The sequence below is a fragment of the Natator depressus genome, chromosome 1 (assembly GCF_965152275.1).
Source record: "Natator depressus isolate rNatDep1 chromosome 1, rNatDep2.hap1, whole genome shotgun sequence".
Lineage (NCBI taxonomy): Eukaryota > Metazoa > Chordata > Testudines > Cheloniidae > Natator > Natator depressus.
In genome coordinates, this window is record NC_134234.1 from 181,268,097 (window position 1) to 181,287,005 (window position 18,909).

The 18,909-nt window shown below is 40.9% G+C and overlaps 1 protein-coding gene across 4 annotated transcripts in view; it reads left to right on the forward strand.

Annotated features, from left to right (window-relative positions):
- Positions 1-18,909, forward strand: part of CADM2 (cell adhesion molecule 2) — a 1,028,770-nt gene that overhangs the window by 859,369 nt on the left and 150,492 nt on the right. For all 4 annotated transcript variants that reach the window (XM_074971701.1, XM_074971709.1, XM_074971692.1 and 1 more), the window contains 3 exons: positions 6,734-6,886; positions 10,593-10,730; positions 15,783-15,953. In XM_074971701.1, the coding sequence (XP_074827802.1) occupies positions 6,734-6,886; positions 10,593-10,730; positions 15,783-15,953 (462 nt within the window). The remainder of the gene's footprint in view (positions 1-6,733; positions 6,887-10,592; positions 10,731-15,782; positions 15,954-18,909) is intronic.

Consider the following 18,909-nt stretch of genomic DNA (forward strand, 5'->3'; position numbering starts at 1 on the left):
AAAGGCACATTTTGCTTATGATACATTAGGCAGTATTGAGGCAATTGAGGGAAAATTATATTAATTTACAACATTAAATATAGGGTATTAAATATTCAAATAATATCTGGTAAAAAGAAGGCAAAATTCAATCATAGTTTCAGATAATTTGTTTTAACACATATGACATTCATCCAAATTATGTACCTGTGTAATAGTTAAACTATTTAGAGCCAGTGGTTCATATGGAAAATAATTTTTCCCATCCCTCAAAAAGGTCAGTAACCTTTGTATAACAGAGTTCCACTTTTGTGTCTGAACTACTTGCATGTGATTAGAATTGGAATGTTCTGAGGTCAGTTCTGAGCTGGCCCCTAAAAGGACGGCAAAAGTTGAACTGTTGTGAGGAGTACTGGCCAGAAAAGCCTCAGTCATCATCATTCTATTTATCTGCTGATATGGGAGGAGCTCACATGTTCTGCCTCGGAAGATGCTTATTTATGTGTGGCTGCAGTAGCTTTTCATGAGCTTATTTTCACCAGTTGGTATGTCAGTATACCTCTGGTACTTGGCTTTCTCGTTTTATCTTCTGTGGTTTTCATCATGTTTCTTCTTATGTTATGTATATTTCTCTTCCTATTTTCTGGATGGAGTCTCTCATGTGACTGGAAGATGTCCATCATGGACAACTACAATCACTATTTGGAGCAGTTCATGACACACTTGGATGTGAAATCTGCTCAAAGGTGTCACCTTTAAGTCATCAGGCCCCAAGAAGAACATGCCAGGCTTTGGCTGACCTACTCTGAAGCAACCAATAAATCCGACTTGAAGTCAGTGCAAAAGAGCTGCCTTCAAGGCAGCAGATTCAAAAATCATTTTTTTGCTGGTAGATGATATTCTGTCAGAACTGCTAAGTTTGGTGCAGATCTGCCTTAGTAGGTGCCCAGAGCAGCAATTTAATAACTTTGCAATGATTTGTGAACATCCAAATTTAGCAACCAGAGAGTCATGATAGAGATTCATTTTCATCAGGGTTTAGATAGAAATAGATTGTGGAACTGAACTCTAACATAGGAGTCAGAATGGAGCCTCTCCCAAAGAGGAAGTTGCAGTCCACATCAGTGACTGTATATCTTGGTTCTCCCTAGTAAATAAACCTAAATGCTCTGGTTATTATAGTTGTCCTATTTGCACTTTGGCTTTCAGAGAGCTGATAGCCCCAAAACACAACCAGGCCACAAGGCTTTTGGCTATTCTGCGGTGGATGACACACTCTCTCTCTTTTTTTCTCTGATGCAAAACAAATTCTGAAACCTCAGAATTTTTTGCAAAACAGAATTCTTCCTTTTCAGTCATCCCTACAAATTGTTACAATGGGTATCAACATTGTAAGTGCATCTGAAGAATGAAGAAGTAGAGTTTATATCATAATTTTAATAGCAAATAATTGCTTAAAATGCTTTGGGAAACCTGATATTCCAAACCACTGTGTGAGCTAATGGATATTTAAAAAATAACAACATTTGTGGGAAACTGTGTATTACTAAGCTGGTAGGAAATAGAGTTTGTCTGACTATGATGGAAGGAGGACAGGACACAGTGGATATGGTTTAATTAGGCTGCAACTTTATTTCTAAATGTCTGAGAGTACCTGGCAGATAAAACAGTACATTGCAGGCAATTCATTATCAACTGTATATACCCATGGGGTGGGAGCTGCTGTCAGCCTTCCCCCTTTACCCATCCTGGCCCCCAGTCAAACTGGTGCTGGGATCCCTCAGGTTAAAGGGGTGGGATGGCTCCCTGCCATACCAGTCATAGGAGCCCAGACCTCCCCCCCCCACACACACATTTCCACTTCTTTAAATAATACCTCCTTTAAATCCTTTACCAGTCCATTTTCTCCAATCACTGTACACCTCCCTCATGGAGTGTCTGCACTGGACATCTGCTCCATGCTTACAAAATTAGTTGCAACATCATAGCTTAACTCCCATTTCATATTCACCTGAACTGTTCAACCCACTGTGGTTAAGGCAGAAACCTCCCACACACACACCTCTCACCTTGGCCAATCTGGTAATGAGGGAAAACATCCTTCCCAGCCCCTAGTGAAAGATCTGCAAAAAGGGGTAAACAGTTGGGTGTCAGTGTTTTCAGATGATACAAAATTACTCAAGATAGTTAAATCCAAAGCAGACTGAAGAATTAAAAAGAGATTTCACTACACTGGGTGTCTGGGCAACAAAATGGCAGATGAAATTCAATGCAGATAAATGCGAAGTAATGCACATTGGAAAACAGAATCCCAATTGTACATACAAAATTATGATCTAAATTAGCTGTTACCACTCAAGAAAGAGATCTTGGAGTCATTGTGGATAATTCTCTGAAAACATCCACTCAATGTGCTGCAACAGTCAAAAAAAGCTAACAATGTTAGGAACTATTAGGAAAGGGAGAGATAATAGGACAGAAAATATAATGTCACTATATAAATCCATGGTATGACCACACCTTGAATACTGCATGCAGTTCTGGTTGCCCCATCTCAGAAAAGATATATTAGAATTGGAAAAGGTACAGAGAAGGGCAACAAAAATGATTAGGGGTATGGAATAGCTTCCGTATGAGGAGAGATTAAAAAGACTGGGGTTGTTCAGGTTGGAAAAGAGACGACTATGGGGGGATATGGTAGAAGTTCATAAAATCATGAATGGTTTTATGGTGGAGAAAGGTGAATTGGGGGAGTGTTATTTACCCCTTCACATAACACAAGAACCAGGGCATCACCCAATGAAATTAATAGGCAGCAGGTTTCAAACAAACATAAGAAAGTACTTTCTTCACAAACTACATAGTCAACCTATTGAACTCATTGCTGGGGGGATGTTGTGAAAGCCAAAAGTATAACTGGGTTCAAAAAAGAATTAGGTAATTTCATGGAGGATATATACATCAATGGCTATTAGTCAAGATCGTCAGGGATGCAACCCCATGTTCTGGGTGTCCCTAAACCTCTGACTGCCAGAAGCTGGGACTGGACAATGGGATGTATCACTTAATAATTGCCCTGTTCTGTTCATTCCATCTGAAGCTGCTGGCACTGGCCACTGTCAAACCACAGGATACTGGGATATTGGCCTGACTTTGCTGGGCCATTCTTAAGTTCTTATGTAAAGAGCCAACTACAGTAATGCACACTGCATCTTGAGAAAACCTGGTATTTAATGACTTCCATGGGTGGAAGTGTGGGTGATGCTCAACTGATCCAGATAAAAGAGGGCTTTTCTTGCACTGGTGTAGACCTAAATACTCTTTCCTCTCTTCTGGTGACCTGGGGAGGAGAGGGTGATGGGTCTGCTGACCTGGTTTCAGGCAGCCACAGCAAGTCTCTCTGGCTTTCTAGTCATTTAAGGAGCTACACACCTTTTCCTACAAGCCAGAAGATGGCCCCCACAGCTTAATGTGAGGCTGATATGGGCCTCACTGCTTCATGTGGGGCATTGTTCAGAATATAAAAGTGTATGGTGCAGGTAATTCCATAATCAGGTACATATACCCAAGGGAAGCTTCTCTCAGGCCTCCCCCCTTACCCATCCTGGTCCCCAGCCAACCCACTGTTGGGACCCTATCAGCCTCCCTTGAATGAAGATGAAGGGGTGCTATAAGGGAGGTGTGGGTTGGCTCCCTGTCATACCAGTCATAGGAATCCCACCCCCCACCCCTCCCGATTCCACTCCTTTAAAGAATACCTCCTTTTAATCCTTTACCAATGCATTTTATCTGATCACCATATCCCTTCCTTATGAAGTTCTCCTAATCCACTAGGTTTGGTGTCTCTTGCCCTCTTGGGGGGAGGGGGAGAGGAGAGGGATAAGTGACCACCCTCTCCTCCCCCATTTAGATCCCCCAGAGGAAAAGTAGGAAAGTTCCCTGAAACCCACTGAGTTCATCCCTTCAGACATCCATTGTAGCATTGGACAGAAGGGACTTGCTTTCATACCTTGCCCCTGAAACCTCCATCTGGTGCTGGTCATATTGCTAACACAGTTCCTATTTTTAAGAAAGGAAAAAAAACGTGATCCGGGTAACTACAAGGCTGTTAGCTGACATATGTAGTATGCAAGGTCTTGGAAAAAATTTTGAAGGAGAAAGTAGTTAAGGACATTGAGGTCAATGGTAATTGGGACAAAATACAACATGGCTTTACAAAAGGTAGATCATGTCAAACCAACCTGATCTCCTTCTTTGAGAAGGTAACAGATTTTTTTAGACAAAGGAAACACAGTGGATCTAATTTACCCTGATTTCAGTAAGGCATTTGATCCGGTGCCACATGGGGAATTATTAGCTAAATTGGAAAAGATGGGGATCAATATGAAAATTGAAAGGTAGATAAGGAACTGGTTAAAGGGGAGACTACAACGGGTCACACTGAAAGGTGTTGAACTATCAGGCTGGAAGGAGGTTACTAGTGGAGTTCCTCAGGGATCGGTTTGGGGACCAATCTTATTTAATCTTTTTATTACTGACCTTGGCACAAAAAGCAGGAATGTGCTAATAAAGTTTTCAGATGACATGAAGCTGGGAGATATTGCCAATACAGAGAAGGACCGGGATATCCTACAGGAAGATCTGGATGACTTTGTAAATTGGAGTAATAGTAATAGGAGGAAATTCAATAGTGAAAAGTGATAGGTCATGCATTTAGGGATTAATAACAAGAATTTTTGTTATAAACTGGGGAAGCATCACTTGGAAGTAATCAGGGGTGAAGGTAAGTCTAGGGACTTATCGGTATGGGGCTGGGCTGTGGCTGGCTCTGGCCCCTGGAAGGGTCAGAGCCAACCCTGGCCCACCCTGTACTGGTAAGTGCCTCCCCCCGCCTGGGTAACAGCGGCAGCCGGGGGCTCTGGCAGCAGTTTAAAGGCCCGGGGCGGTAGCGGCAGCCAGAACCCTGGGCCCTTTAAATCGTCCCCGGACCCCCACCTCTGCTTCTCCAGGGCTCCGGCAGCAGGGCTCCGGGGACGGGGCTCTGGCCGCTGCTACCGCCCCGGGCCCTTTAAATCGCCACCCCAGCCCCGCCGCTGCTACCCCAGGGCTCTGGCAGCAATTTAAAGGGCTGGGGGCTCCAGCCGCTGCTGGGAGCCGCAGACCCTTTAAATTGCGCCTGGGGTAGCCAATCCACCCCGGTACGACTACCGGCTCTTGGCAGTACACCGTACCGGGGCATACTGGCTTACTTTCACCTCTGGAAGTAACAGAGGAGGAGAAGGACCTCGGAGTATTGGTTGATCACAGGATGACTATGAGCCGCCAATGTGATATGGCCATGAAAAAAGCTAATGCGGTCTTGGGATGCATCGGGCGAGGTATTTCCAGTAGAGATAAGGAGGTGTTAGTACCGTTATACAAGGCCTCACCTGGAATACTGTGTGCAGTTCTGGCCTCCCATGTTTAAGAAGGATGAATTCAAACTGGAACAGGTACAGAGAAGGGCTACTAGGATGATCCAAGGAATGGAAAACCTGTCTTTTGAAAGGAGACTCAAGGAGCTTGGCTTGTTTAGCCTAACCAAAAGAAGGTTATGGGGAGATATGATTTCTCTCTATAAATATATCAGAGGGATAAATACCGGAGAGGGAGAGGAATTATTTAAGCTCAGTACCAATGTGGACGCAAGAACAAATGGATATAAACTGGCCATCAGGAAGTTTAGACTTGAAATTAGACGAAGGTTTCTAACCATCAGAGGAGTGAAGTACTGGAACAGCCTTCCAAGGGAACCAGTGGGGGCAAAAGACATATCTGGCTTCAAGACTAAGCTTGATAAGTTTATGGAAGGGATGATATGATGGGATAGCCTAATTTTGGCAATTAATTGATCTTCAACTATTGGTGATAGATATGCCCAATGGCCTATGATGGGATGTTAGATGGGGTGGGATCTGAGTTACTACAGAGAATTCTTTCCTGGGTGTCTGGCTGGTGAGTCTTGCCCACATGCTCAGGGTTCAGCTGATCGCCATATTTGGGGTCGGGAAGGAATTTTCCTCAAGGAGAGATTGGCAGAGGCCCTGGGGGTTTTTTGCCTTCCCCTGCAGTGTGGGGCATGGGTCACTTGCTGGAGGATTCTCTGCACCTCGAAGGCTTTAAACCACGATTTGAGGACTTCAATAGCTCAGACATAGGTTAGAGGTTTGTTACAGGACTGGGTGGCTGCGATTCTGTGGCCTGCGTTGTGCAGGTCAGACTAGACGATCATAATGGTCCCTTCTGACCTTAAAGTCTATGATTCTATATTCCCCCCTGCCTGTTGTGTCACTGTTCTGTCCTGCTTCTAGGAAACAAATGAAAATCAAGGGATGGTATTTTGGATTCATTGTTCTGTTGCATACTTGTGTAGTAGTTCAGATGATTTAATATCATTTGATATAATGCAAGGGACCAAAATGTAGCTGAGACTGGTTACATCACTGAATCCCAGTATTAAATATGTAATAATTTATATGGTCACATTTTGCTTTTCAGCTGATTTTGAGACTATCCAAAAACTGTTCAAATGTTGTAATTCCCTCAAAGGAAAAAAATAACATCATAATCTATATTTAACTGGTCTATGTCTCCATATAATTGATTTGTAATTAAAAATGTTCATTAGACTGCTGCGTTTAAACCTATTGAATAACATACTATACTGTATTAATGTAATATTTTGTATCTTTAACATATACATTTTGTTTTCCAGCCCTGAGGGACAACAGGATTGAGCTGGTTCGAGCTTCATGGCATGAACTGAGCATCAGCGTCAGTGATGTGTCTCTGTCAGATGAAGGGCAATACACCTGTTCTTTATTTACTATGCCTGTCAAAACTTCCAAGGCTTTTCTCACTGTTCTGGGTAAGTATAGCTGGCTGAGAATACCAAAGTGAAATGAGTTAAGAGAGGAGTTCTAAGACTTCTCAAATCTTGGTAAATATTTCTAGGGAGAATTTTCAGAAAACGTAGCAGAAGATGCATGTAAAACACCCTCTCTTACTTTCTCTAAAGATTGCTTGACTAGAACCATGCCAAGGAATAGCAAGCCCCTTATTATGTGTGATGTGGCAGGACCATGAATTACAGTGCACATCAATAGCACCACATGAGTGCTCCTTAAAATGGACATAACCTCTATATCCCAAGCACCAAAGGGGTTAACAGGGTGCATGTGTTCGTCTCCTAACAATGTACTGTATAGGGCAAAGGAGACAAAACCAGAGAGCGTGAAATCAAAAAGGGCTTTAAAGGCTCATAGTTTTTCCTTAGCTATGCATTTTTTTTGGCTCATTCTATTTTCTTTTTTCCTCTACAAAGTGCATATTTTCCCTGAAGCTTCGAACGCAGGGAAAATATGCTTCATCCTCTAAATGCTCTGCCATTTTCGCCAAAGGTTACACACACACACACACACACACACACACACACACACACACACACACACACACACACACACACACACACACACACACACACACACCAATAGATTTATAGAGCTGCCCAAAAAATAATGTTTCAGTTCCAAGCTTTATGTGATTCTGTCAATGTCAGTCGCCCAATCAGCTGAAATTGCTATAGTTCATTGAAAGACACCTGTGTACTTAACAAGTGATATGATTTTAAAGATTGATTTTTGTTTCCATTTTGTTTTGTTTTGCTTTTTATATATAGAAAAGCAGGCAGTTGAATTTAATAGGACTAATGCAAGATGTTCTCTGGGCTAGTACTATTAAAGTTAATCCAGCCAGGGAATTGGTTTTGTTCATAGGATATGAAATATGCCTCTGTGAGTTCCACTGAGTCTATTTTACAAAAATCTTCACAAGTTTGCCATTAAGGACAAAAAATATCCGCTCAAAGCAAAGTATTTTGGGATAACAAATGCCTAAGGGTTAATTTTTTTTCTGTAGAGAGCCATCTCAAGATCCAAAGAATAGATGATTAGTCAAATTCAACCTATTAAATGGCAGTGGGACACAGATAAAAGGGTGTTACAAAAGTAAAAAGCCAAACATCTAATCAGTAGCTTCTAATCAGGCTGGCTTGATTTTTTATGGTGTATTTTGGTTGGTTGGGGTTTTTTTTGTTTGTTTTTGTTTTTTTACATGACTGCTTTCCAACATCATCTGTTTTCTTTCCAGTGAAAAGACAGCAGCAAGGTTTCAGAAGCATCTATCTCACAATAATTTTATTTGTCTATAAGAACTTGCATTTGAAATTCTTCTAAAGATGCCCCATATGAGAGTAACATTCTTTTTCTTTCTTTGTAGTTTATTCCATGCCATCATTTTAATCAGAAAGATGATTTATATGCAGAAATATTCTTTCTATTCACTGGTCTGATTTGGATTAGAAGATTTTAATGTACAGGGATTATTAAAGATGCCATTTCATGCCTCTGAAAAGTAGGAGTAGTTTTATTACAGAATCTACACTGTGATGGGTGCTGTTGTTTGTGTTTGGAGGAATGTTTGATTGTGTGCAGTGTTTATCAGTTTCCTTTGGAAAAGGAGAGACATGAACAAACCAAATTGCAAGATCATAGAATGTCAGGGTTGGAAGGGACCTCAGGAGGTCATCTAGTCCAACCCCCTGCTCAAAGCAGGACCAATCCCCAATTTTTGCCCCAGATCCCAAATGGCCCCCTCAAGGATTGAACTCACAACCCTGGGTTTAGCAGGCCATTGCTCAAACCACTGAGCTATCCCTCTGCAGAGCACAGAGTGGAATTTCAGTGACTGATCCCTTTATCCAGGAATCAGAGTAGCAGCCATGTTAGTCTGTATCTGCAAAAAGAAAAGGAGGACTGGTGGCACCTTAGAGACTAACAAATTTATTTGAGCATAAGCTTTCATGAGCTACAGCTCACTTCATTGGGTGCATGCAGTGGAAAATATAGTGGGGAGATTTTATATACACAGAGAACATGAAACAATGGGTGTTACCATACACACTGTAACAAGAGTGATCAGGTAAGGTGAGCTATCACCAGCAGGAGAGGAAAAAAAAAACCTTTTGTAGTGATAATCAAGGTGGGCCATTTCCAGCAGTTGACAAGAACATGTGAGGAACAGTGGGGGTAGGGGGTGGAAAATAAACATGGGAAAATAGTTTTACTTTGTGTAATGACACATCCACTCCCAGTCTTTATTCAAGCGTAATGTAATGGTGTCCAGTCGCAGAACACTTCAATCTCTCTGGTCACTCGATTACAGACCTAAAAGTGGCAATACTTCAACAAAAAAACTTCAAAAACAGACTCCAAGGAGAGACTGCTGAATTGGAATTAATTTGCAAACTGGACACCATTACATTAGGCTTGAATAAAGACTGGGAGTGGATGTGTCATTACACAAAGTAAAACTATTTCCCCATGTTTATTCCCCCCCCCCCACCGTTCCTCACACATTCTTGTCAACTGCTGGAAATGGCTCACCTTGATTATCGCTACAAAAGGTCTTTTTTTTTTCTCTCCTGCTGGTGAAAGCTCACCTTACCTGATCACTCTTGGTACAATGTGTATGGTAACACCCATTGTTTCATGTTCTCTGTGTATATAAAATCTCCCCACCGTATTTTCCACTGCATGCATCCAATGAAGTGAGCTGTAGCTCATGAAAGCTTATGCTCAAATAAATTTGTTAGTCTCTAAGGTGCCACAAGTCCTCCTTTTCTTTATCCAGGAATGGAAATCTGTGAATTAATTGAAACATTCGAGATGTAAAGGGTAAACCTAATCGTATTCTAAGAGCTTTTAGAATCTGTGGAAAGATATATCCCCCCAAAATAAGTAATGTCTTTGTGTTACTAAGCCTGTCATTGAATATAACTAAATATTCTCAATTTTATTCACAGTTCTTTATTTTAAAAATCTCCCTCCATTCCTCAAAACATAACCCTTGCCATCTCTAATGTTCTGAGTAGGATGTTTAATGGGCATAGGACCTGATCCAGAGCTCACTGAATCAATGGAAGAATTCCTGTGAATTCTGTGTGCTTTGGATCGGGCCCATTATTACTATATATTAGTTAAATCTGAAAAGGGAGGATTTTTTTGTCTTTCTTTTTGCTCTCCTTTTGTGTTAGGATTCCCTGAATTCATGCTGGAACTGTCTGTTAAAATGCAGCTGGATCAGTTTGGATTTTGTTCCTGGTTGTGTTTCATTTTAACAAGAGTAGTTAATATATTCCATGCCTCCCACCCAAAATAATCTTCTTAAAATACAGATATCCACTCTATATCTAGCAATAGGAAGTCAATCTGAACTTGAATATAAAGTATGAGAAAAGCTGGATTGGTTTAAAATGAACATACAAAACATGTTCATTTTCTTCGATTAAACTCAAGTATGGTTCGGATTCACTGGTCAGTTTAAAATAGAAAACGGAATTCAGTGACACTTGTTGTTAGGTCTGTCAATCATTAAGTGAATAAACCTATCTGTTATTTGTTTTGGAAATTGACCTCTAATAGGTTAACCTTATCAACTGACAACCCTCTGGTCAAAGGCTTAAAGTAGCTGATTGGCAACATGCTGTATCTTTTATTTGTTTGATTGTTTGTTAGGTGTTCCTGAGAAGCCACAAATTAGTGGATTTACTTCACCAGTTATGGAGGGAGAGAGGATGCAGCTAACCTGCAAGACCTCTGGTAGCAAACCAGCAGCTGATATCAGATGGTTCAAGAATGACAAAGAGATTAAAGGTATTGAAAAACATTTACATGTAATTCTGTGTCAACATCAAAACTAAAGCATTTAATGGGATAGAGGATTGCTTGGAATTGTATCACTTTCATTTGTATAAAAAGATTGACATTATCTAAATGTGCAAGAATCAATTCTACTATGTAATGTGGAAGAATTGATCAACATTTATCATAATGGCAATATGACTGATTATTTTGCAAAATGTTACAAACTATAATTTTTAATTATAGTTAGCTGAAGGTCATAATATCACCTTAGTTGAGATGGATCATAAAATGCTTTACAATAATCTTTAGTACCAGGTTCATGTCTCTATCAGTAACCCAGCTATTTTGAAATTTGATCCACTTTTGCCTGTTCCCAGAAAATTGGTATTGGTTTTTATTGCTGTCATTTTCATCCAATATGCTAAAAGATCAGGTGAATGAATTGTCAGAATTGTGACTGTTTCCATGTAGCTATTGTTTTAAAATCATTCCTTTAGTACCCATGTATCTCACGCACTTGGCTGGCATTATGGTTTTTGTTAGTGAATCAAAAAGCTGCTTCAAGCAAAGCTGTGGTGGTAATAAGAGAAACAGTTCAACTTTCTTTGGTATCCACCAACACAGAGCAATACATAATAAAACAAAGACTAATATACAAAATTAATAAGTTAAAGAGACCATGGTTGGTATCCACAGAAATATGATTTCTTTTAAATGTACCTGTCTTGAGAAGTTTCCAATTCAAAATCAGAAAATTGGATTAGAAAGAGGCATGGACTTTGGGCTCAAGTAGGTTAAAATATACCTGAGTTCCTGGGTCAAGTGAAGATGGGAAGCAGGAAATCAGAAAGTGGAGTCTTTCAGCCTGCAGGAAGGGGTTCTCAAACGTCATTGCACCACGACACCCTTCTGACAACAAAAATTACTACACGACCCCAGGAGGGGGGACTGAAGCATGAGATCCCCCCCAGCCTCACCACCTCGGGAGGTGGGGCCAAAGCTAGACCTGAGACCTGTCACCCAGAGAAAAGTAGCACCTTGTGCAATATAATTAAAAGGCAAAATTTTAACACAGGACATAACATACATGCTGTACTATGCCAGCAAAGCTGTCATTCAAAAGAGATGTCAAAGTGCAAGCAGCGCCATCAGAAGATGGAAAATAAACATAGGTAGTGCCAGTATCCTACATGAACTACTGGTGTTAGCAGACATAAGCAAGGGCAACTCATGGCACCAGATTATTTTTTTTAAATCAGATCTTTCAGGCTTGCACAGTAATTATGCCTTTCCTGTTCAGCTGAAATGTAATACCAACAAAGCAGACAATTTAGGGATTTTGGTCTTAAACTAACACATGGCTTTCTGGGTAGGTACCTAAGGGATGGACATAAGAAAGAAAACTCAATAGAATGGATGAAATAGGTGTTGAAACTGAGGCGGAATAGGCAGTGAAGAAGATACAAATGAGGGAAAAGCCTTGAACGCTTCAGTTTTCTAGGTCTTCTGAAGAGCACATTGCCATTGTCATGAAGGTTACAAATAAAATAACCTAACTAGCTTGCAATGGCATCAACAGAAGGTACATTAGCTTTTGTGCACTGGAAAAGGTGAAATGATAAATCTGAGAAAATAGATATGAAATTGTATGCTAATGCACTTGACATTAAAGGTTAGGAGTTCTGCTGTCTGGCACCAGTAAATCCAACTGTGTTACAGTATATTATACACGGTGCAAAAGAACATGAAAACCGAATACATTCAGTTCACAGAAGGAACCGGGGGGAAAAAAGCCAACCTAAAATGTTGCTTGCATTTCTATTAGCAGAAAAAAGGAATCATCATCTTGTAAGAGAGAACTGTTTAACTGGCTCGATGTCAAGAATGGGAGAGGCTGTGTGAGAATCATGGCGTTCCATACCTTATATTTGAACGTTCTGCCTCTTATATATGCACCCATATTAGCATAGGGATGTGAAGTTTGGCTTTCTGATCCTTTTTTATTCCTATCTGCTCAATAAAACAACTGACTATGCCATCCCTAAATGGAGCTTATTAAGAGATTCAAATGTATCAGAAAGTAAATACGCAATACTTATTTGTCACGTAATTTATTACTCACTGCTTTGAAAATGTAACCTTAAATGTGGTTTCAGTTTTCACTTTTCAGAAATATTTTCAAATTATTTTCCTGGTTTTTTCCTGTGTAGTAAAAATAAATAAATTAATATGTTTGCAACAGAATGGCAAACTTAAATGAGGTTGCTAATTTTAATATGTGCAGTGAGAACTCCAACTGAAATAGAATTTAACCTTCTCACATTATAATGGAAGGTTAAAGCAAAACCAGATGAAAAATATACAGAAGCCCAAAATACCAGATTTGCCCAGTTAAAATATGGAAAAATATATATTTTAAATAGATAATTGTTACATATATGGGAGGAATATAAGGTTATAATTGGTTGAAAATAACCAATGAGTGATAAATCAGCAAGTTTCTATTGTTTTCCTCCTCAGAGACCAATAATATGGAGCTAACAAAAAGTGTTAAAACAGTCAGAGTGCATATGCAAACAGTGAGTTCCAAGAAAACTGTTTGTCTTCATGGGTGGGGAGGGGGGGCAGCAGCAGGGGTAAAGGGGAGAGTTCTTGACTTTAAGCTTCATTTCTTCTAATGAATGTGATTCTCAGAAGAAAAAAATTCTCCAAAATTTAAGGTTTCAGAGTAGCAGCCGTGTTAGTCTGTATTCGGAAAAAGAAAAGGAGTACTTGTGGCACCTTAGAAACTAACACATTTATTTGAGCATAAGCTTTCGTGAGCTACACTCGCTGTAGCTCACGAAAGCTTATGCTCAAATAAATTGGTTAGTCTCTAAGGTGCCACAAGTACTCCTTTTCTTAAATTTAAAAATATTTGGCCATTATAGTTAAATGTATGGATATTTTTGATGATCCAGATACTCAGGGTTTATATAAAAGTACATACATTGACTTATTTTTTCACTGACAGTTAAGGGTCAAGATTTTAAAGAAACAGGCATCTAAAAGGCTCCTAAGGAAGTGGTCTCCATTTTTCAAAAGTGCTGTGCATCCAGCAGCTTCCTTTGAAGTGAAGGCTCCCAATGCCTAGACGCTGTCCAAGCTGCAGTTAATTGGAGCTCCTGGGTGCTCAGCACTTTTGAAAATAAGTCTATTTATTCGGGTGCTTTAAAGTTTCACGTAGGATCCAAACTTTAAGCACTTTTTAAATCTAGGCTAAATCTAAGCTAAAATATTTTCCTCCTTTATGATATTTGTTTATTTTAGCAAAACAGCAACCTGGTCATTTTGATTTGGGCTAATGAAGGTCTTAAAATGAATTTTTGTAAAGGAATATACTACTGAGATTGCATGTGTCCTGTGTTTCCTAATCAAAGGAAAGGAAAATGCAAGAGGTTTCAGTTTTACAAATCACAGTAAAATCCCATTAGGGAGACGAAAATGACCTAAATAAAATTTCCATGAAAAGTCAATTTTAGAAAGCAGATCTAAAATGTAATCAGCTACATCTTTTTAGATTAAAAATATCTCTGGAATCAGAAAGATGGGCTTTTTCACTCACTCCAGATAATGTAAGAATCCAGGTAGTTAAGTAATTCTGATTTGTGCTTCAGAAATAATTGTCTTCCCCACCCAGGCATTTTTCTTCCAGTTGGTTGCTGAGCATTAAGCAGATTTCAATTTTTGCTGAGGTGACTATCAAGATTTATGAGTCAGAAAGCTGAGGGAAATATTGACCATGGCTAAGCCAAGCTGTGTCAAGTGGGATCCCACAGGGATCAGTCTGGGTCCAGTTCTGTTCAATATCTTCCTCAGTGAGTTAGATAGCGGCATAAGAGTACACTTACAAAGTTTGCAGATGATACCGAGCTGGGAGGGCTTGCAAGTGCTTTGGAGGATAGGATGAAAATTGAGAGTGATCTGGACAAGCTGGAAAAATGGTCTGAAGTAAATAGGATGAAATTCAGTAAGGACAAATGCAAGGTACTCTATTTAGGAAGGAACAATCAGTTACACACATACAAAATGTGAAATGACTGCCTAGGAAGGAGTACTGCGGAAAGGGATCTGGGCGTCATAGTGGACCACAAGCTAAATATGAGTCAACAGTGTAACACTATTGCAAAGAAAGCAAACATCATTCTGGGATGTATTAGAAGGAGTGTTGTAAGCAAGACACAAGAAGTAATTCTTCTGCTCTACTCTGCACTGATTAGGCCTCAACCAGAGTGTTGTGTCCAGTTCTGGGCGCATTTCAAGAAAGATGTGGACAAAACTGGTAAAAGTCCAGAGGAGAACAACAAAAATGATTAAAGGTCTGAAACATGTCCTATGAGGGAAGATTGAAAAAACTGGGTTTGTTTAGTCTGGAAAAGAGAAGACTGAGAGAGGGCATAACAGTTTTTAAATACATAAAAGGTGTTATAAGGAGGAGGGAGAAAAATTGTTCTTCTTAACCTCTGAGGATAGGACAAGAAGCAATGGGCCTAAATTGCAGCAAGGAAGGTTTAGGTTGGACATTAGGAAAAACTTCCTAACTGTCAGGGTGGTTAAGCATTGAAATAAATTGCCTAGGGAGGTTGTGGAATCTCTGTCATTGGAGATTTTTAAAAGCAGGTTAGACAAACACCTGTCAGGGATGGTCTGCATATTACTTAGTCCTGCCAAGAGTGCAGGGGACTGGACTAGATGACCTCTCGATATCTGATTCTATGATATATTATGTAATTTCTTCCTGCATAGCATCCTTACAGCTTTTCCTATCCATGCAAACAGTTAAAATTCTTGTCCAGGCTCTCAGCAGTTGATTTTGAAATTGCCAAATACACACATAGGAAAAACAATGGCAGTATTGGTTTTTATCAGACAAATAATGGAATGTCTGGCTATAAAGTGTTTGGGTTTTTTTTAAGCAACTAGGGGAAAAGTTTTAGAAATGGATATGATATATACCAGAGCTGCCTCTTATTGCATTGTGCTCCCTGAAAATCATTAAGCTACATTTTTTTGTTCTTGCAGATGTCAAATATTTAAAAGAAGAGGATGCAAATCGCAGGACATTCACTGTTAGCAGCACACTGGATTTCCGAGCGGATCGGAGTGATGATGGTGCCGTTGTACGTTGCAGAGTAGACCATGAGTCCTTAAACTCCACACCTCAGATAGCAATGCAGGTTCTAGAAATACACTGTAAGTAATATCTATAATCTATCTATATGTCTATCCCTATCCACACACGTTTACATTCTCTGGTTTTGAGAGAAGGTGTACTGTCACTAGACATTTAATAGACATGAAATAAAACTTAAATCATTAATGAGTTCAAATACATACAAATCCCTCTCTTCTAGCCCAATCCTGCAATTCTCCTAGCAAGTCAATGAGAGGTTTCCCATAGTAAGGACTGTGAGATTGAGTCTTTAGTCTGTTTGGCGGAGGAGAGAGGACAAGTGTGTTGGGGGTTTTAAGTCTCACTGGTTTTCTCAGGTAGGTTTTCAACACCAAGACCACAGGTTTATATAGTAGTCACTATTTTGCTTGACAATACCATAGAAATGCAAGCTGATGTTAGCAGTAGAGATTAAATCATCAACTTTGTGCCCTACTAACACAGCTTTGTGTGATGTTCTTCATGTTGGAGCCTAAGAGAGAAGAACCATATTCATTATTCTTAGGGCTTGTCAATCATGGGGATGTTACATCGGAATAGCTTTAGTTTGTTCTCATTAAAGTGCCTTGCGTACACACACAATTTTTTAAAAAAATTGAATTATTTGGCACCTTAGGTAGAAGTCATGAATCCTATCTGGAGTAGAAGTAACTCTTCTTTGCAGTGAGTTTGTGTGCTTTAAGGGTTATGTGAAGGCATTTCTAATCACTCTGCTTCTAGCATTCCTCTCCATGCTATCCCACACTGTATTGCTTCACACCTAGCTCAGCCTGTCTGTGTACCTGTGTGCCCTCCACAGCTCTAGAGCAGGGGTGGCCAACCTGTGGATCCGGAGCCACAGAAGTTCTTCAGAAGTTAATATGCGGCTCCGTGTACAGGCACCGACTCCGGGGCTGGAGCTACAGGTGCCAACTTTCCAATGTGCTGGGGGTGCTCACTGCTCAACCTCTGGCTCTGCCCCCACTCCACCCCTTCTCACCCCCTCCCCTGAGCCTGCTGTGCCCTCGCTCCCTCCCCCCCACCTCCCCGAGCCTCCTGCATGCCATGAAACAGCTGATCAGGAGGTGCGGGGAGAGAGAGGGAGGCGCTGATCGGCGGGGCTGCTAGTGGGTGGGAGGCGCTGTGGGGGGGCCAGGAGCTGATGGGGGGCTGCTGACGTATTACTGTGGCTCTTTGGTACATTGGTAAATTCTGGCTCCTTCTCAGGCTCAGGTTGGCCACCCCTGCTCTAGAGTCATCTTGACCGAATATTCTCTCTCTAATTAAATGCTGGCACGCAGCCAGGTGTGTCCCTTTTTAATATCAGGTAGTGGTGAGTTCACACACACAGAGTCACATAGTTATTATAACACTGTGCTTGCATGTGGATGCCTGCAGATCTCCAGGCCCATCTGGAGAATAGTCTCTGGAATGCAGACATCTGCAAGATACTGTCCATGAAAATGAAGGTGAGGAGGCACTCCTAGAGCTGGTCCCAGTGCCAGACCAGATCAAAGCAAAGGAACCAACACCATGAGCACCTGGACTGCATATTTGCAGGGGATGCCATGTGCATTTGCTGTGCATGAGAGCTCTACCAGAAACCATCCAGAAAATGCTGCAGACAGGAGCTCTCCCAGTAAGCAGAGTATGCTGTATTACTATACAACTATGTAGGAGGATTTAAAAGTTGGCTTTTCTGTGTATTGGCAACCTTCTCAGGGTTGCTCATACTTGTAGTTTCCATTCCACTCCTGCACCAGCTGGGAGTATGTCATCCTGGCCGATAGCAGCTCTGCATGTGTTCCTGGTTTGCCAATTGCCTTTTTAAGCAAGACCCTTTTAGGTCTGGAACACGTTTTCTTACAAAGCTCATGCACAGCATCCCTACCTAGCCCTGTCCTGTAAACTCTGGACACCACACCAGACTAGGACCAACCTTTCAGTCAACCAAATTGCAGGCACTTCCCACACCAACCAGCCTATTCAGGATGGAAAAGAACAGTTTCAAGCACCCCACCGACAGGAATTTGTGAGCAACACTCTGGGCATAAAAATGTTCCATTGGTCTTGAGTTTGCATTACATTCTTTAACTCTGTAATTCCAGTAATGTTATTTGTTACCTATGTGATTTGTTAACTCAATACAAAAGATTTGGTACAACTTGGCTGAAAAAATTCACTGAGGAGTAGCTCTCCCTTTAACATCAACACCAACCCCCAGTATCACCCCCCAATAAAATCAATACACAAGCATATATCAGTCACTTCTTTGATATATACAGTATGTTCATTATCCAAAAAGAAAAGGAGGACTTGTGGCACCTTAGAGACTAACCAATTTATTTGAGCATAAGCTTTCGTGAGCTACAGCTCACTTCATTGGATGCATCCGATGAAGCTCACGAAAGCTCATGCTCAAATAAATTGGTTAGTCTCTAAGGTGCCACAAGTACTCCTTTTCTTTTTGCAAATACAGACTAACACGGCTGTTACTCTGAAACCTTTCATTACCCAAAACTACCTCCTGACCTCAACGTAGGAGCACAGTGAATCCCTGACCCTATTTCCCATGCCACTTGAGGCATTTTTCTGAGATAACTAGTTATTGACTGGGAGCAGTCAGAGATGGACAGCTTCTGGGTCGTGATGGCCACACTCTTCTCCATGCTGAGAGGAGCCCTCATGTTGGTGTTCTATCATTGTAGCTTTAGGGTGAACTCTGCATAGATCTCTAGGAAAGTAGCTTTCTCCTAGTCATCCCAGTTCTGCATCCCTATCCTGTGCCACCAGATGCTGCTAGCTGGCTGAGCCCAGAAGTGGCACTCTACTAAATAAAGGTGCTCCAGATAAATGCCCTGAAGAAGTAACTGCTCAATTTCATCATCCTGCTCCTCCTCCACCTGTAGCTGCATCATCACAGTACCCACAGGCCTCCATGGTGGCCAATTTAAGCCTCCCAGCTGCTCAATTGCCAATTCATGTGCATCATCCTGT